We start from the raw sequence: 16,499 nt of genomic DNA, 5'->3' as shown, positions 1-16,499 counted from the left end.
TAAATATACCTTATGCTATAGTCATTCTAAGATACAGCAAATTCTGGTATTCTCTGATGAATTTTATGCTGCAAAATCTCCATCGTTCATTCATATATTTATTGAGATTCCGAACCTTTCACAAAATTTATTTAATATTTTCTCTTGTACAAAGATAGAATTCACATTTCTAAAGATTTATTGTAAGTGGACAATTGTTGCAGACAATTTTTTAAAGAAGTATTCTTTTTTTCTTTAGTAATTGAATATTTCAGGTAAAGAGATTACATGGTTTTTATACATCTTTATAGCTGCATCTTCTGTGATTCCATAGGAATTTACTAACTACCTGCAAAAACATGATGAAGTCTTAATGGAGCTTGAGAAAGCAACTAAGCGTATTAAGAAACTGGAAATAGTTTATAAGGAATTTGAACTCCAAAGAGTTTGCTATTTGCCCCTTAACACTTTCCTGCTCAAGCCTATCCACCGGATAATGTACTACAAGCTGATCTTGGGAAGACTTTGTAAACACTATCCAGCTGATCATCGAGACTACACTGATTGCAGGAGTGAGTAATATATTAAGCAAATGGTTACAAAAGCATCTAGCTGACATTTTTTGTTTTCTTATTTTATGTTGCAACTGACATTAAGTTGGTGAAATAATATGGCTAGACAATTAGTTCATTCAATTTTGTCAATTGAATCTCTGAATAAAAAATAATAGAATACAGTTTAACACCTTCCTAACAGTCACTCATTTTTAGTCATCTGTTTGGATCACTGCAATGTGCTCTACATGGGGAAGCCACAATTGGTACAGAATGCAGCAGCTCACACAGTTTTGGGACCGAGCAGTTCACCCAGTAATATCACTGCTGTGTGAACTGCACTGACTTTCAGTTGCTTTTGGGGTGCAATTCAAGGTGCTGATTATCACCTTTAAAGTCCTACAAGGCACAGGGCCAGCTTACTTCTGGAACTGCCTCTCTCTCAGAGCATCTGCCCATCCTACTAAGTTAGATATGATGTTTGTGCTCCAGGTTCTTTCCCTTGAATTTCGCATTTTGATGGGACCTTGGAAGCATGCCTTCTCAGTGGCTGACCTGGCCTTTTGCAACAGCCTCCCTTCTGAGATCAGGGGGATCTTAACCCTGTAAGTCTTCCTGAGCGCTGTGAAGACCTGTCTCCGTGTCCCCCCTAGCAATGGACTAGGATGAGAGTTGAGCTGTAAGGATATTTGGTCTGGTATCTGGAGATGATTGTTTTAAATTATGATTTATGGATTGTTGTGAGCCCCTGAGAGTCATTATATGAGATTGAGGACCATGTAAATGTAAACAAGCTCATTTTGAGTATGCAGGTAAAAATAATATCTCAGAATTATGTTTCTCAATAATCCTCAGGTTTTATAGGTTTGCATGTTTAATTCAGAGAAAATTTGAATTTTTAAAATAGATCTACTGATGATAAAGTATGCTGTAAATTCATCCTTGATGTTCTGATTGTTTGCCTTTGGGTGGGGTATTTTTTGATAATTCTGTAGATGCACTGAAGGAAATTGCAGACATGACATCGCAACTTCAAAACAGTTTGATCCGGTTGGAGAATTTCCAGAAGCTAATAGAGCTACAGCATGATCTTCTTGGCACTGATAATCTCATAGCACCTGGAAGGGTAATCAGTTCTGTTCTGTGTTAACATCTTCTTTGTTTTTATACAGTATTTTGAATTGGTTTGCTACTTACTTATATCCTATATCCTTGTTTTAGGCATTTGTTGTGTTACTTTAGAGTTAATTTAGGCTAAAGTGTTGCTAAAGTAGAAATTTTGAAATTATACTCACATGTACCTTCTAAAATATGTTTCTAACACATTTTAAGCTTATTCTGAGAAAGGCTCATGTTGAAGATATCAAGAATATTATTTTAATATTTTGTTCCATGTTAGTCGGCAGAGGCAATGAGACCCAGCATGGAACTAATGACTGCATGGAACTAATGAAGTCTACTTTCATGCTTCTTTTTTGCTTCCTTTGGGGACATATTGAGCACTCCTATGTTAAATGTTGAGCCAGTTTGATTACGGCACCAGAGACCATGAATTGTAGTCCTGCCTTAGACACAAAGCCAGCTGGATGATCTTGGGCCAGTTACTGTCCATCAACCCTAGCAAGGGGCAATGGCAAACCATTTCTGAAAAACCTTGCCAAGAAAATTGCAGAGACTTTCCCAGATATTATCAAAATATTGAATATGATTGAACCGAAAAAAACGTTACCAAAATAAAAAAAAATTCAAAGGCTTTAGTCATAATAAAACCAAATCTTAGTGATACCAGAATGTTCAGAAGCCAGTTTGCCAAAGGCAAATAATTTTAAACTGCTCCGATCTTCTGATATAAATTTATGTAAAATCGGTAATTATACTATAAGACAGCATTAATACATTACTGAGATATGAATGTAAATTGGTAAAGTGCTATGTTCCATAGAAAATGAACGCAAAGACCTGATCAATTTTAAGAAAGGTACATTCTTCACTTTGTAGTTTACTCATATTGGTATATGTAGAACCTCACTTGGAGTTTTCAAAAACTTGTCAGTTCCCTGACAGTTGTAGGGCAGGTCGCAAATTGCAATCACATAACCATGGGATGCTACAACTGTCATAAGTACAAGCTGGTTGCCAAGCATCCAAATAGTGGTCGTATGACTGTGGGAGTATTGAGATAGCTGAAATTCTGACAATCAGTTGTAACCACCACTAATTCAGCACTGTTGTAACTTTGAACTGTTATTGAGTCATTGTTATTCGAGGACCATTGGAGTCAATTTTTCTTGTTCAATTGTTCCACAGGAATTTATTCGAGAGGGTTGTTTGTACAAACTTACCAAAAAGGGCTTACAGCAAAGGATGTTCTTTCTGGTGAGTTGATATCTTTGCTCAAGGCTGTCACAAAACACAACTGTAATCAGAGGTTGTTTTTAAAAGACAGAAAGGTTTGACAAACAAAAATGCTTGTCTCAGTTTTCAGATACATTGCTGTATACAAGTAAAGGTGTAACAGGGACCAATCAGTTCAAAATACGAGGACATCTCCCTCTGCATGGGATGCTGGTAAGTAGCTCTTCATACAGCTGCCATACCATAAGATAGTATGATCTCTCTTTTAATGTACACATTTTCATTATAATTATTAAACTATTATTTTTAACTATTACGTTATTTGTAAAAATAACAAAGATGGGATATAAACAAATGAGATAAATAAATCAATGACCAATTGTCAGTTGGATATTCCTGGTGGCTCTGAATTTTTTTTTTTTTTTTTGATGTTCTTATAATTTTTGTATGAAATAGAAGAGCAAACTTTGTCAATTTTCTGGTGTCAGAACAAATAAGTAACTATGGATGAACTTATTGTGATGCTGTTCTTTGTACACCTACGTGGATGTTGCTATTTCTGTTACTCCCACACCTGGACATTGCATGCTCTTTTACTTTCCAATGAACTTTTTTCTATGTTTATGTTTGATTTTCAGCTGATAGTCCTGGATCCTCCGGTAAGTAGTAAGCAAGACAAATAGGACTGCTATGTTTAGACCTATTGAAGTGGCAATGTAATTGTAGCTACTAGTTTTACCCTTTAGAACAGAGGTCTCAAACTTTGGGCTACAGGCCAAGTATGTCATTGAGTTCAGTCATTCATGAATCCTGCCTTGTTCTCATACAGCAGGAGAGCCAGAAGTAGGGCAACAGCTTATGAATCCTCACTTAGGTTAACGAAGGAGCATATTGTACATGGAAGGCATATTCACAGCTCTGGGGAAATCAAAGAAAGGACTGACAACCTGGGGCTGGCTGTAGTAGGAGCAAGAGGGAAAGCATTTTTGCTGCTCCTCAATGCAAAAGCCACATTTCTCCTATCCAGAATGAATGTCAACCTCCTGTCATGAATGTTCTTTTGTACCTTTAAATCTCCTCCTATTCCTGTGTAACCCTAATCTCAGTTGCTTAGGTTCGTTGCAATGCACGTGCAGTTGTTCTATCACACCACACTTTACACATCTTGTTTGTCGCCCAGAAAATGGTCAGGTTCTTTTGTCATTAGTTGAGGTCAGCACCACTACTCAGAAAGGTATGAGGCCACATTGTTGGTCAATTTATTACTAATCAGTCAGCAGTAGCAATAACACTGAAAAGCAACAGATAAAGGAATGTGTAGTTTTGTGATTCTCTGCAATAGTCTTTTTGATGCTGCTTAGAGGCTTTTGTATCAATGTAGGAAAATGTTTCCTTATTGTGGATGTCAGGCTAATGAAGTACAATAGAACCTCTGGTCACGAACACTTCTGACCACGACCAAATCTGTTTCTGACCAAAAAGTTCACACACACACCCCCTGCAGCCAATTTCCCCTTCTGCAACATTTTTTTTGTAAGCGTCAAATTCCCAAAATTAGGTTTGGGTTACGACTAAATTGGGTTGCAACCAAATTTATGGAACGAATTATGGTTGTGACCAGAGGTTCTACTGTACAGTACTCCTCATTAAGCCACATGATAATAAGAGTTTGTGTCAGCCTTACTAGATAGACCAGAAACAAAATCAGATGAGCTAATTCTACTTTATTATAAAGAGACATTAACAGAAACTTGCAGATCCGAAAGTATTTCTCTCCCCCATTCCCTTTCCTGTGAGCTAAGCTGCCCTTTATCTGACCAGTCCCTTGTCTTGTTACACTGTCGCCCAAGGTCATTCCCTCTTAACATTACAGTTTGAGACCCTTAATTAGAAAGTAAATGGCCATGAAATTAACAGCGCTTTTAAAAAATAGCTGATAGATAGATTGCCACAGTTTTCATGCCATTTCTTTTAATTCAGAACACATGCCATTATCCATTGAGTGACCAGGCATGTTTCTGTTGTTACAGGTGGAAGAGAGTGAAAATGAATGGTCTGTCCCTCATTGCTTCACAATCTATTCAGCTCAAAAAACTGTAGTAGTGGCAGCAAGGTAAGAAGTTGCTCAGTAAGATTGTTGGTGCCAGGAAAGGGATATATACGTTGATAGTTCTAAATGAATATGTCTGCATGCACAGAGAATACAGGCATATACCATCCCAACTCTGTTCCAGATTATGCAAAGAAGACTCAGATTTCATGCTTCTCCAAGTCATGACAGTGGATGCATTGAGATAAAGTTTCTACTTGGAGGAACATCCTTGGAAATAAATTTCATCCTGCACCTTAAATTTTGAGATTTGCTAATATGATTGTTGTTCCCTCTCTTCCTTTGGTTACCTCCAGGTTTCAGAAGAATTGGAAAAAAATATTGAAATTGTGATAGTGTTTCAAAGTAGGATTTTTAATAGTTATATTTGAATATAAAATGATTATGGCAGGATTTCTGGAGTAGTCAGGATGTTAGCAGTATTCCAGTATTTTTCTTTTTTATGAAAAGGGAGAAAAATGTTCTATATACTGGATAATAAGCTGTGTTTCTTTTAAATATAAAATACATTACAATTTATCTATGAACACATGATGCTTAATGTTTTATCTGTGCTTCTCAGCACTCGTCTGGAAATGGGGAAATGGTTGGAGGACTTGAATATGGCAATTGAAATGGCCAAGAAAACTGTTGAGAAATCGGGCATGTTCCTTGAAAATTCTCTATCCAACCGTTCTAACAGTAAGTCCCATATTTGTGATTTATGATAGTACTGTGCCTGCTTTATTAGGACAGCAATAATAGGACTACAATAATAACAACTAAAAAAATATTTTGGCTAAGTAAACTATGCCCTCTCATCCGCTCCGGATAACGTCAGTCTTGGCAAATAAGAACTTCCCGCCGTTAAATATTGGTAATGAATTTTGTGGTATGTGATCTTTTTTTCTCCATTATTTGTATTAAAAGTAGCTATCCTTTGAACCCAGTTTTACAGTAGCCACAAAATAGATTTTTTAGAGTTGTATACTCCTGACTGACTTATTTTATAGGTATGAGATCCTATATGACATCTCAAGAACTATAGCATTGTTATATAATTTCTACGTATACTTTCCTCACTGAAAATCTGATCCAGCCAAGTTGATTACAAAGTTGTGACTTCCTCTATAATAACAGTAAAGTATCATCAGTTCCAAAACATTCTGAACTGCAAAGGTCATGGATGCTAGAAACAGAGTTAACTGATGAATAACACCTTTGAGAGAGACCTTAAGAGATTTTTGTCACTATCCTTATCCATGTACCACAGTCTCTTAAATGTTTGCTCCCTTCTCCTCCTTCAGGATCCTCAGATGAGGTTTCTCTAGAGCAGGAGTCCGAAGAGGACATTCATTCTTCTCATAGCTCCCTGGACAGACAGAGCCACCACCGGGCCAACACTACCATACATGTCTGTTGGTACCGCAATACCAGTGTCTCCATGACTGATCACAGTGTGGCCGTCGAGGTACCCAGCAGCAGTTCACGCATCACTTTCACTTACCACTCTGTCTTGGTTGCTGGTTTCTCTAACTCTATACATGCATTTGCTTTTAACCTTCATCTTCTTCATTGCCTTCAGTAATTTCAATGGCCATATGAAAACAAAATTGATTGCAATATGATTTTTGTGGTGTGTTTACCTCTGCATGTTCCATTACAAAGTAGTGCTTTGAGGAAAGATTTTAAAATGAAAACAAATAAGGAAAGCTGGTAAAATCCAACCTCTAGAATTTTTTCCAACTCTTCAATAGTGATTTTATTCTGAGTCATTATTCTAAGGGGAAGGGACCTTATATTGGAACAGTCAATAAAATTGAGGTTGCTCCTCTCCTGTCTCTCCTTTGGGAATAATTTTTTTCTTTGTATCCTCTTTCCCATTTTTAATTATGTCCTTTCTTAAGAGTGATTTCTCCCCCTAGATTAATTTTCTTCTCATTGTGTTCAGCTTCTGGAAAGTTATGGCACTGACAGGCAGGCATACTCTGGAGCTCTTTCACATAAATGTCCTCCTACCATTCTATTTAACTGAAAAGTTTTTTTTAAGTATTTCCATTATTTACAGTCCCAGAAGTATCTCTTCTGTGCATTTGCTTGTGCTTGAATTATGGACAAACTTAGATTTGCAAAATGTCCTATTCTCATAAAATGTCCCCTAACAAGTGTTATTTGGAAGGAGTGATCTGTGCTTCAAGATAACATATGTCCTCAGCATTTTAAGAGTTATAAAACTATAATCTGTCACTACTTCTTTTTAAGACATAGCAAACATATTCAATTCTTCTGACAGAGCCTCTGCTCTTTCTGTATGGTAGTACCTTCTTTTTGGTATATGCTTTTTCATAGAATATATAAGGGAATAGTATTGATTGATTGATTGATTTTATTATACTTATATGCCGCCCTTTCCCCCCAAAGGGGACTCAGGGCGGCTCACAATTCAAATCAGGGAAGGGGGGTACAGACAAAAAATAAAAGACGAAACATAACAATACATAATTTAAAAACACACAACAGTCATACCATTCGAGACGGGGGCAACAGCTCTTTAGCCCCAGGCCTGTCGGAACAGCCAGGTTTTAACGGCTTTGCGGAAGGCCTGGAGGGTGGTATAACCTGGCAGAGGTTCTTGCTAGAGAAAGGAAGTTCTTTCATGGAACAAACTCAGAATGGGAATCAGAACAGCTTTTTGCCTTTCAACTCCACCCTAGGAGCATTTGTGCTGATATCTTGAAATAGATCTATACTAGTCTCCCTTTATTTATTTATCAGCACAAATGCAAAACAAAAATGGTTTTCTGCCTGGAAGGCTCCTAGGGTGGAGCTGAAAGGCAAAAGGGAAGCAGTATGCTCCCTCCTATATTTGGATATACCAGGTGCTTTGACATAACACTTAATTATTTCTTTGGCTGAGCTGATAAGGGAGGAGAGCTTGTGGCTTAGAGGCTAATGCAACTGCCTAACAAGTAAAACACCCCAGGTTCGAATCCCAGTAGGGATATGACTAGCTGATGAGAGCTAAATAGATTGAAATAGATCTATACTAGTCTCCCTTTATTTATTTATCAGCACAAATGCGAGAGAGAAAGAGAGAGAGGGGGGGGGGATGCCTTAGTTTTCAATAAAAGATAAGTGAATGCGGTCGTATGCACAAAAGTAGATTCAGGGATAAAACTCCCAGACTTAGGATGTTTCTATACAACTTTGTGTGAACAGCTACAGTGGATTTAATAATTGATTGACAGCATTCACTCAAGAAGGATAGGAATATAAATAGCAATAAATGTAGATCAGTGTTTTCAACCATGGAAACTTTAAGATGTGTGGACTTCAACTCCCAGAATTCCCCAGCCAGCATGAATAAGTAGATATTTAGCCTTCACTGCCCACTGTGAAGGAAATCAGCTTTCTGACTGTGGAACTATAAATGTACAATCATATTCACTCACTAATTCTAACTAACATTTTGCTTTGGTAAATGCATTAATCTTCTTTTCTCATTAAAGCCTTGTGATCTCTTTGCACTGCTGATTTTAAGACGCATCATCCATGAGCCTCACACATCTTCAAATCATTTATTTTACTTTTTTACCTTTCATGCTATTTTAATGATCTTTTCAGATATCACCCTTACTTATTCTATTTTTTTTTCCTTCCCTTTTCTGCTTTGCACTGCCTTCCTCTGCTCAGTTTGCTACTCTGTTGCTGTTTCTCCAGAGCTTCCTCCTCGCTATTTACTGGGCCAGACTCATCGGCCTAACACAATCACCCATGTTTGCTGGTATCGGAACCAGAGTCTATCTCTGTCTGATTATCTGTGCATGATTCAGGTAAACTGCTTCTTTCGATCTTAACAGGCAGATATATTTTTACCCCACCACTATTCTCTCTCTCTCTCTCTCTCTTTCCCTCTCTCTCTCTCTCTCTCTCTCTCTCTCTCTCTCTGAAACACTCTACTAGTATGAAGCAACAAAAGATCTAGAATATTGAGCCAATGGTAAGAAATCATTTGTTTTCCGAAAACCAGAGCAATTAATTGTTTTGTTGATTATATGCACATTTACACACACGTCTTGCTATTTTTTAATTCTTTCCCTGCAGCCCTCCAGATGTTAAATTACGTCTGCCACCAGTATAGCACATTGGGTACTGGCAATTGTAATTCAACAATGCCAGATTCCAGAAAATTGCTTTAGATATATTTAATTAATGCTGTAATTTTGTTCCTAACAAACTAGACTTCTTTGCCAATGGTGCTTTGGGGAGTAGAGTAAATTACTCTGCATAGCTTTGCCTTCTACTTTTTTTACTCTGTGTTTTTTCTCAGTCTATTTACCATATTGTCTCCTTACCCAGATTCTGTTTAGTTCTTTGCATGATGTAAGAACTAAGAGGCCAGGGGAAAAGATTTAACTGAAGAAACCAAGGCTAGAGATGGTTTGAATAACTACAGCAGTGGTTACTTTATTGGGATTGTCATTGGTTATTATTCTATCCTGGCTAAGAAGGAAATTCATAATACATCTTGATATTGGGAAGGTATTCATATATACACTTTTTAATATGAATATTAAAAGTAATATTAACAGTAATATACCTTAGGGTAATCTTTCCCAATGTGACATTCTCCAGTTACACTTGAGATGTTGAACTACAATGAGATGGCTGGGAATTCTGAGATTTCTAGTTCAGTACGTCCATAGGAACTAAGTTGAGAAAGGCAGACTTAATCTGTTTTGTCATTCTTCAAAGTTAGACTCAATCCTGAGTGGTGTGGTGGCCTTGTGTTGAAGACACTCTTCTCCCACTCAGAAGATTGAGAGTTGAATCCTAGGTAGTGGCAGATGTTTCTCTCCGAGGGTGCAAAGAAAAAGTATCTGTTAGAAACTTCACATAAGGCAGGAAGGGCATCTGGCCAGTAAATGCTCAGCTCCATTCAATCGCCCCAACTCTATCCCAAGTTAAGAGATTACAGGATCGCAAAAAGACGAAAAACTTAGACACAACCCACATCTTATCTTTCATGCATTTCTCCATATAAATATCTCACTTTGAACATTAGAAGCTAATACATGTAAGCAGGAAAGAAGCAACCTTGTGAACGAAGAAATTGGTGATACAAAAATCAATTGTTCACAATGAATGTTATGTAACATTTCTTGGCCTAGGAGAATCAGGAATAGCAGTTTATTTTTAAACTACAAAATCAATGAACGTTTACTGTGGTATCTCACAATATTATTTCTCCTTCTCTTTTGTAGAACCAGCTATCAGGGTATCTGCTGAGGAAGTTCAAAAATAGTAATGGTTGGCAGAAGCTGTGGGTTGTTTTTACAAATTTCTGCCTGTTCTTTTACAAAACACACCAGGTAAGATCAAAGTTGCACATTTTCAAGATGAAAGTATACTGGAATGCTAGAGGGAGGACTTGGTGACCCATATAACATAATGATCATACGTATATGCACATAGTTCTGTGTCTTCATAGGTGATCAATCACCTATGATGTGATCTGTAAACAATTTTGCACTTTTTGACAAGCAATTCTGATCCATATGCCATTTAAGAGTATTCGTTCAGCCACTAACTCAATTTCCTAGCCATCTGAAGTGTTCTTAGGTCCAACTATTTTCTGCACATTACTTCCTCCAGAGTAAATGTTATTTATTTAGCTGTGACTCTGGGCAGTGCACAAAGAACTAAAACCAGCACCCAAACATAATGTATCAAATACAGCATGTTATGCTGCATTGCATTATTGCAAGAATTTGGTTCTTGGATAGAGGATTTTCATGTGTATGAAGGCCAAAATATGTATGAAGGCCAACACCAATTAAAGAACTGGCAGCTGTGATTTAACATTTTTGTATTTAGAATAATAGTAAGCACTGCCACATAACTCTCCAGACTTGTTGGTAAGAAAGATGAAAAAGTCTGAATGCTTGACACTGCAGTACCTGGAAACAGCTGAATACAAGAGAAACACTGATAACCATACCAAAAAATCTTGAACATTGACAAAACTCCTGTCTGTCTGTTGCAAAAGACAAACAGTGTTTGGATCTGTGCATGTACTACGGCTATCTGCTACATCATCCTATTTCTTGGGAGGAACATGTGTCTGAAGGCCAATGTCAGCTAAAAAACATGGAACTGTGACTTCACATTATCATGAACAGAGAATACTAATATCAAACAACATGTGCTTATCCTGGATCCTCAGGGTGAACTTGATAAGGGGATAAAAATATGAAATCCTGTCTAAGCATCTGGATGATATGCAACCAACCATAATAGTTGCCGGTATCTAAAAAAATTCCAAATTTAATTCATATAAACTAAGAGCACAGCAGAGGAGTTGATTTTATTTCATTCAGTTCAATTTCTATGCTGCCCATAATGATTCTGCAGGGAATGACACATATTTGCACAAAGTGTTGCCTTTGTAATTTTGGTTCTTTTTTGAAGTTGAGAAAGTTGTGTAGTTTTACCATGTGAAACATCCAGCAATATACAATGGTGTGTAAAAGTTTCGATCTCCATGGCTATGTTAGACTATAATCCCATGAATAATGAAGTATTCTTATATGTGAATATTTAACTGATGATTGTTAATTTTATTGCCTCAAAGTTTTATATATACATGTAAGGCCAATTCAAAGAACTGGAATTTCCAACTTAATTAGACTGGTCTTTCCAGATATGGTACAAAACTCATACCTCATGACCAAAATAGCTTGCTGTGTCCCCCCCCCCCCACCCCGCCTTTGCAGTAATATAGCCCAGATAAGTCCTGTGGCCTTCCAAATATCCCTCAAATATGATTACACTCAGCTTCCAGCAGCTTAGCCAAAAGTGAGGTATGATGGCAGTTATCATTGTAGAATCACACATTATCTTATGATTTAGAATGATAGCAATCTGTTGGCTAATTTTATATTCTGTGGATTTCCCCTCCCCCCCCATGGACTAATTTGGTTATCTGTATTTATCTGTAGTTAAGAAATTGAGTTATACCTTTCATATGCATTCTTTAAATGATGTGGCATTATTTTATTTATAACTTTATAAATTATTCTATGCTTGTTAAAGAGTAGCACAGAATCCCCTAAATAAATAAATAAATACATAAATAAATAAATAAATAAATAATTTCCAGGATGATTTTCCACTGGCGAGTTTACCACTTATTGGTTACACAATCAACATGCCCACAGAGGCAGATGGCATTCAGAAAGATTATGTCTTCAAGCTGCAGTTTAAGTCTCATGTCTACTTCTTCAGGGCTGAGAGCAAGTATACTTTTGAAAGGTAAGTAAGTGATCAAAATCTATTCAAGGAACTGATTACCCCAAGTTGTTATTTTAGGAGTACCTGTATATTAGCCTGTATATCTACTTTAAGAAATGGAGTCCTGCTTTATACAGCCATTTTGATAATCACTGAAGAGAAACATATAAAAGATGCGAGATTCCGCTGGTGCAAATTTGGTCTGAATCCAATAAATGCAGAAATGTTCTATGCAGAGGTAGAAATTGAACAAATGCACATTGTCAAAACCCGTAGGAGCAGTTAAATATGTAATAATAGTAAACCTTATTACATTCTATGACCAACATAACTGTACATACATGTATTTATGTATTGAATATGTATATAAAATTCTACATTATTGATAACAAAAGAAATTAAAAGAAAAAAGGTAGGGGAGATGATAAAATATTGAAAGTATCAAATAAATGCAGTTTTCTTAGACAATATGTGCTGGGTAATATGAAATTGTAAAAGCATTGAGAGCCAGTATAAAAATTAGATTAGTTTAAAAAAATATTCTCTATGTAGAATTCTCCAAATATTCTCCAACGTAGGACCTCTTTTTAATATGACTTAATATGCATTTTAGAATGGGGTGAGTAGCTATTACTTATTTCTTGTTCATAAATAATATTGCCATTAATTGTCTGTAGAGATTCTCAGTCATCCAGGTCGTGGTTGTCCCAAAGGCACTTTTTTAGGAGGTAACTGAACTTTGTTTTCTTTTGAAGACGTTTCGCTTCTCATCCAAGAAGCTTCTTCAACCCTGATAGGATAGTGGGAAATGGAAGGATTTATATTCCTTGCAGACAGCTGGTCATTTGCATCCTTTTGGAGCAGGGGATCAAACTCACGTCATCACGGTGTCGTGACTCCCCCCCCACCCTTTGCTAAACTGGGTGTGGCTGTGGCCAGTGTGTGGCACATTTGGCCCATAGGTCATGTGTTTGACAGCCCTGTTTTAGAGGCTACTGCCATTAATAATAGAGAGTACTGCCTGGGTACTTTTAAAAATACTGCCATTTCATCCTTGTATTCTCTATCTTATGCTCTGCCCCTAGAAGTGAACAGCTGTAATACTATTGTAGCTGTTCTTTTCAGTAAGACAGTAAAAAGGATAACACAATAATAGCTCTATGAAAAGCTACTACATAGTACAAGAGTCAAACTCCCATGGCCTAAATGCTAATTAAACCTTTGGATGTTGCTTTTCTCATCAGGTGGGTGGAAGTAATAAAGAGAGCCACAAGTTCTCCTGGAAGATCCAGTCTTCTGACCACAAAGGATGAAAAGGAAAGTAACATAAACTGAAAAAAGATAGAGCTGGCTCTCTGTTGTAAATTATGTGCAGCAATCTGGTCGAAGACAGGAATTTGACTGGCAACAATCAAAGGAGACCTCAATTACTGTAGACAGTGGTCAATTTTACTGTAGTATGAAACATGGACTAAACTCCCACCGAACTCAAATCCAAAGAGAAAACATGGGTGCTGGATTTATGTATGGCTCAATGTTGTTGTTTCTATTTATATGAATAGAATAATTGGAAGTGTTTGGCTGGTCTGAAATCTTGTGATTTTGAATTGATTTCCTAGAACCTTTGAATGTTTAGTTTGTATTTAGTAACAATCTTTGTGCAACTTGCACATCAAATAGATATTTTGCAAGCTAGCTTTACATTGTTTGTATGGTATTTCAACTTGCAGTAAAATGGAGAGTTCTAAAAATTGCCAGCAACATAAATTTTAATTTTCCAAAATTGATAACAATGGTTGTTGTTTTTTTGAAGCAAGCAAATTGACTGGAAATTTTGCTCAGAGCATGCAGTTAATTCTGATACAAAGGAAATCATGTCTGTATCACTGCAGTTAATATTTTGAGCTCCCTGTGTCCTGATATTGTTCCCACTGGTTTCCTATATCTATGTGCTTTTCATGGCTTTTGAATAATGTTCTTCTATTTTCTTTCTTAGAATTATAAATATGGACCCCCCTGGTGGAATAGGAAAGTCAGTTTAAAAAATACCCTATTTCCTTTGCAGCAGAAATAAATGCCTGCCACTGCATGTCTGAACAGAATCAATATTTTTTAAAAAAATCTGAAGCAGTAGAAGGCTGGGTATTTATGACCACTAATTATGGATAAATAACAAAGTACTAATGAATTTTTATTCAAAGGAATAAATAAATGCAAATTATTTACAATGTAAAACTGGAACAGGCATAACTTCAAATGTATACAACGTTCTGTTATTATGATAGTTCATTTAATTTAAATATCACACAGCTACAAGTCAAAAATAACAGATATGCCATTCACAGTTGTCTCCTGTAACTTGCTGCCCTTGTCCTATGCCATGAAAGCAAAGCTAATGTGTCTGTCTATATCAGGGGTGTCAAACTCACATGGTCACAACGTCATGTGACTATCAGGACGTTTTTCCCTTCGCTAAACCAAGCGTGGGCGTGGCCAACATGTGACGCATCTGGCCTGCGGGCCAGGAGTTTAACAGCCCTGATCTATTTGATATGTTTCAGTGAAGATGAAAAAACCTACCCTAGCAAAAAGGCTCCTTGTTTCTTACATGGCACAGAGCCACATATTGTCTTTGGGTAGCAGTGTAAAGTAGCTACAGAGGGCTGGTGTTAATACAGCCTGTTAGATTGAGCAACAATGTGGTGATGGGTGATGTACTGTAGGAGAAAGTGTGGGGTGAAATGTTATCTTAAACTTGGTATTTTGAAATGTGGGAGGCTGAAAATAGGACTTTGCAAAAAAAAAAATTGATTCAGTTCATTACTCATGGAATTGATTCAAAAACTATATAAAATTGGGGGTTCTTTCCCACAGAGGGAAAAGGGAAAATTCTGTCATCTTTCTTGATGAGAAGCAAATACCTAAAGATTTATTTAACATAATGGCCATTCATTATATCTTCTGTCTTTATTTATTAGTCTGTTTTTGGAAATAAACTATTATAGATCTCTTAAATATGCTTCACTCATAATCAATCATGCATAATTTGGGCTTTCTAATAGTTGATAGGATTTTACGAATGATACATGGCAACAGCAAACCCTATGAGGGCAGGGGTTATTGAATTTTTATTTATTTAAGGAAACTCATTTAAGTATACAAGCTACTTTCAAATTTACCATATTCCCTAGAAACCTTTAGCAAGAATTTAGTCACTTTCTCTCCCTTTCTCTTTCTCCTAACCATTCAATAGATTCAACATTTTTCCCTATTTGTGAATATCTGATCCTGTTTTTCTATATATGCTTGCGAGCTATGAAACTGCTCTAACATCCATGTGCTCCTTGATGTTTAAAATTATGCTACTCTCTAGTTTCTTTAAAGAGAGCCAAGGTGGCGCAGTGGTTAGAATGCAGTACTGCAAGTTACTTCTGCTGCCTGCTGGCTGCCTGCAATTTGGCAGTTCGAATCTCACTGGCTCAAGGTTGACTCAGCCTTCCATCCTTCCAAGGTCGTAAAATGAGGACCCAAATTGTTGGGGGCAATTGGCTGACTTTGTAAACCGCTTAGAGAGGGCTGTAAAGGGGTAAATAAGTCTAAGTGCTATTGCTATTAAAGATAAGGCTAAAAATATATTGTCCTTCCTTCACAATTGACACCTGAGCTTTGAGTAGAAAACCTCCTATGGCACATCCTCTTCTTGACTTTGGCAGAATTTTTCAGGTGAGATCATCCATATCAGATGCTCCCCCCCAATCCAAGAAAAATACTTCAGCAATGTAATAATATCCAAGCCTTTTTATATTTGCCAGTCACCATTACTCTTTATTAACCAACCTTTGACACATTTAAGATAGTCTAGCTTCATTTTAATCTCCAAACCCATTACATCTGTTACTATTCTTCATAAGCATTTAGGACAGGGCTCTCCAACTTTGGCAACTTTAAGATTTGTGGAGTTCAGCTCTCAGAATTCCTCAGCTAGCATGTCTGGCTGAGGTATTCTGGGAGTTGGTCTACAAATCTTAAAATTGCCAAGATTGGAGAGCACTGACTTAGGACACTGTCTGATGCCAATAGCCCTTCCTCCTCTTAGGGAATTGTTTTTTTATGAGAAACAAATATTTTCAGCTTCTTTTAGCTGTCTAGCACAAAGGATTACTTGTCTATTTGGATATATAAACAGCCAGGGGAAGCTATCATCAAATACAGATTATAGCAAATACATT

At 36.9% G+C, this 16,499-nt stretch overlaps 1 protein-coding gene across 1 annotated transcript in view; it reads left to right on the top strand.

Annotated features, from left to right (window-relative positions):
- The window catches only part of FARP2 (FERM, ARH/RhoGEF and pleckstrin domain protein 2), a 59,227-nt gene extending 44,396 nt beyond the window's left edge, over positions 1 to 14,831 (top strand). The window contains 10 exon segments of the mRNA XM_032225659.1: positions 314 to 551; positions 1,529 to 1,659; positions 2,841 to 2,909; positions 3,012 to 3,101; positions 4,919 to 5,001; positions 5,561 to 5,679; positions 6,285 to 6,448; positions 10,242 to 10,349; positions 12,140 to 12,291; positions 13,515 to 14,831. Coding sequence (XP_032081550.1) covers positions 314 to 551; positions 1,529 to 1,659; positions 2,841 to 2,909; positions 3,012 to 3,101; positions 4,919 to 5,001; positions 5,561 to 5,679; positions 6,285 to 6,448; positions 10,242 to 10,349; positions 12,140 to 12,291; positions 13,515 to 13,605 — 1,245 coding nt within the window. The 3' untranslated portion in view covers positions 13,606 to 14,831.
- The last annotated feature ends 1,668 nt before the right edge of the window (positions 14,832 to 16,499 follow it).

This window comes from Thamnophis elegans, chromosome 10 (assembly GCF_009769535.1).
Source record: "Thamnophis elegans isolate rThaEle1 chromosome 10, rThaEle1.pri, whole genome shotgun sequence".
Lineage (NCBI taxonomy): Eukaryota > Metazoa > Chordata > Lepidosauria > Squamata > Colubridae > Thamnophis > Thamnophis elegans.
This window is presented reverse-complemented; position numbering and strand designations above follow the sequence as displayed.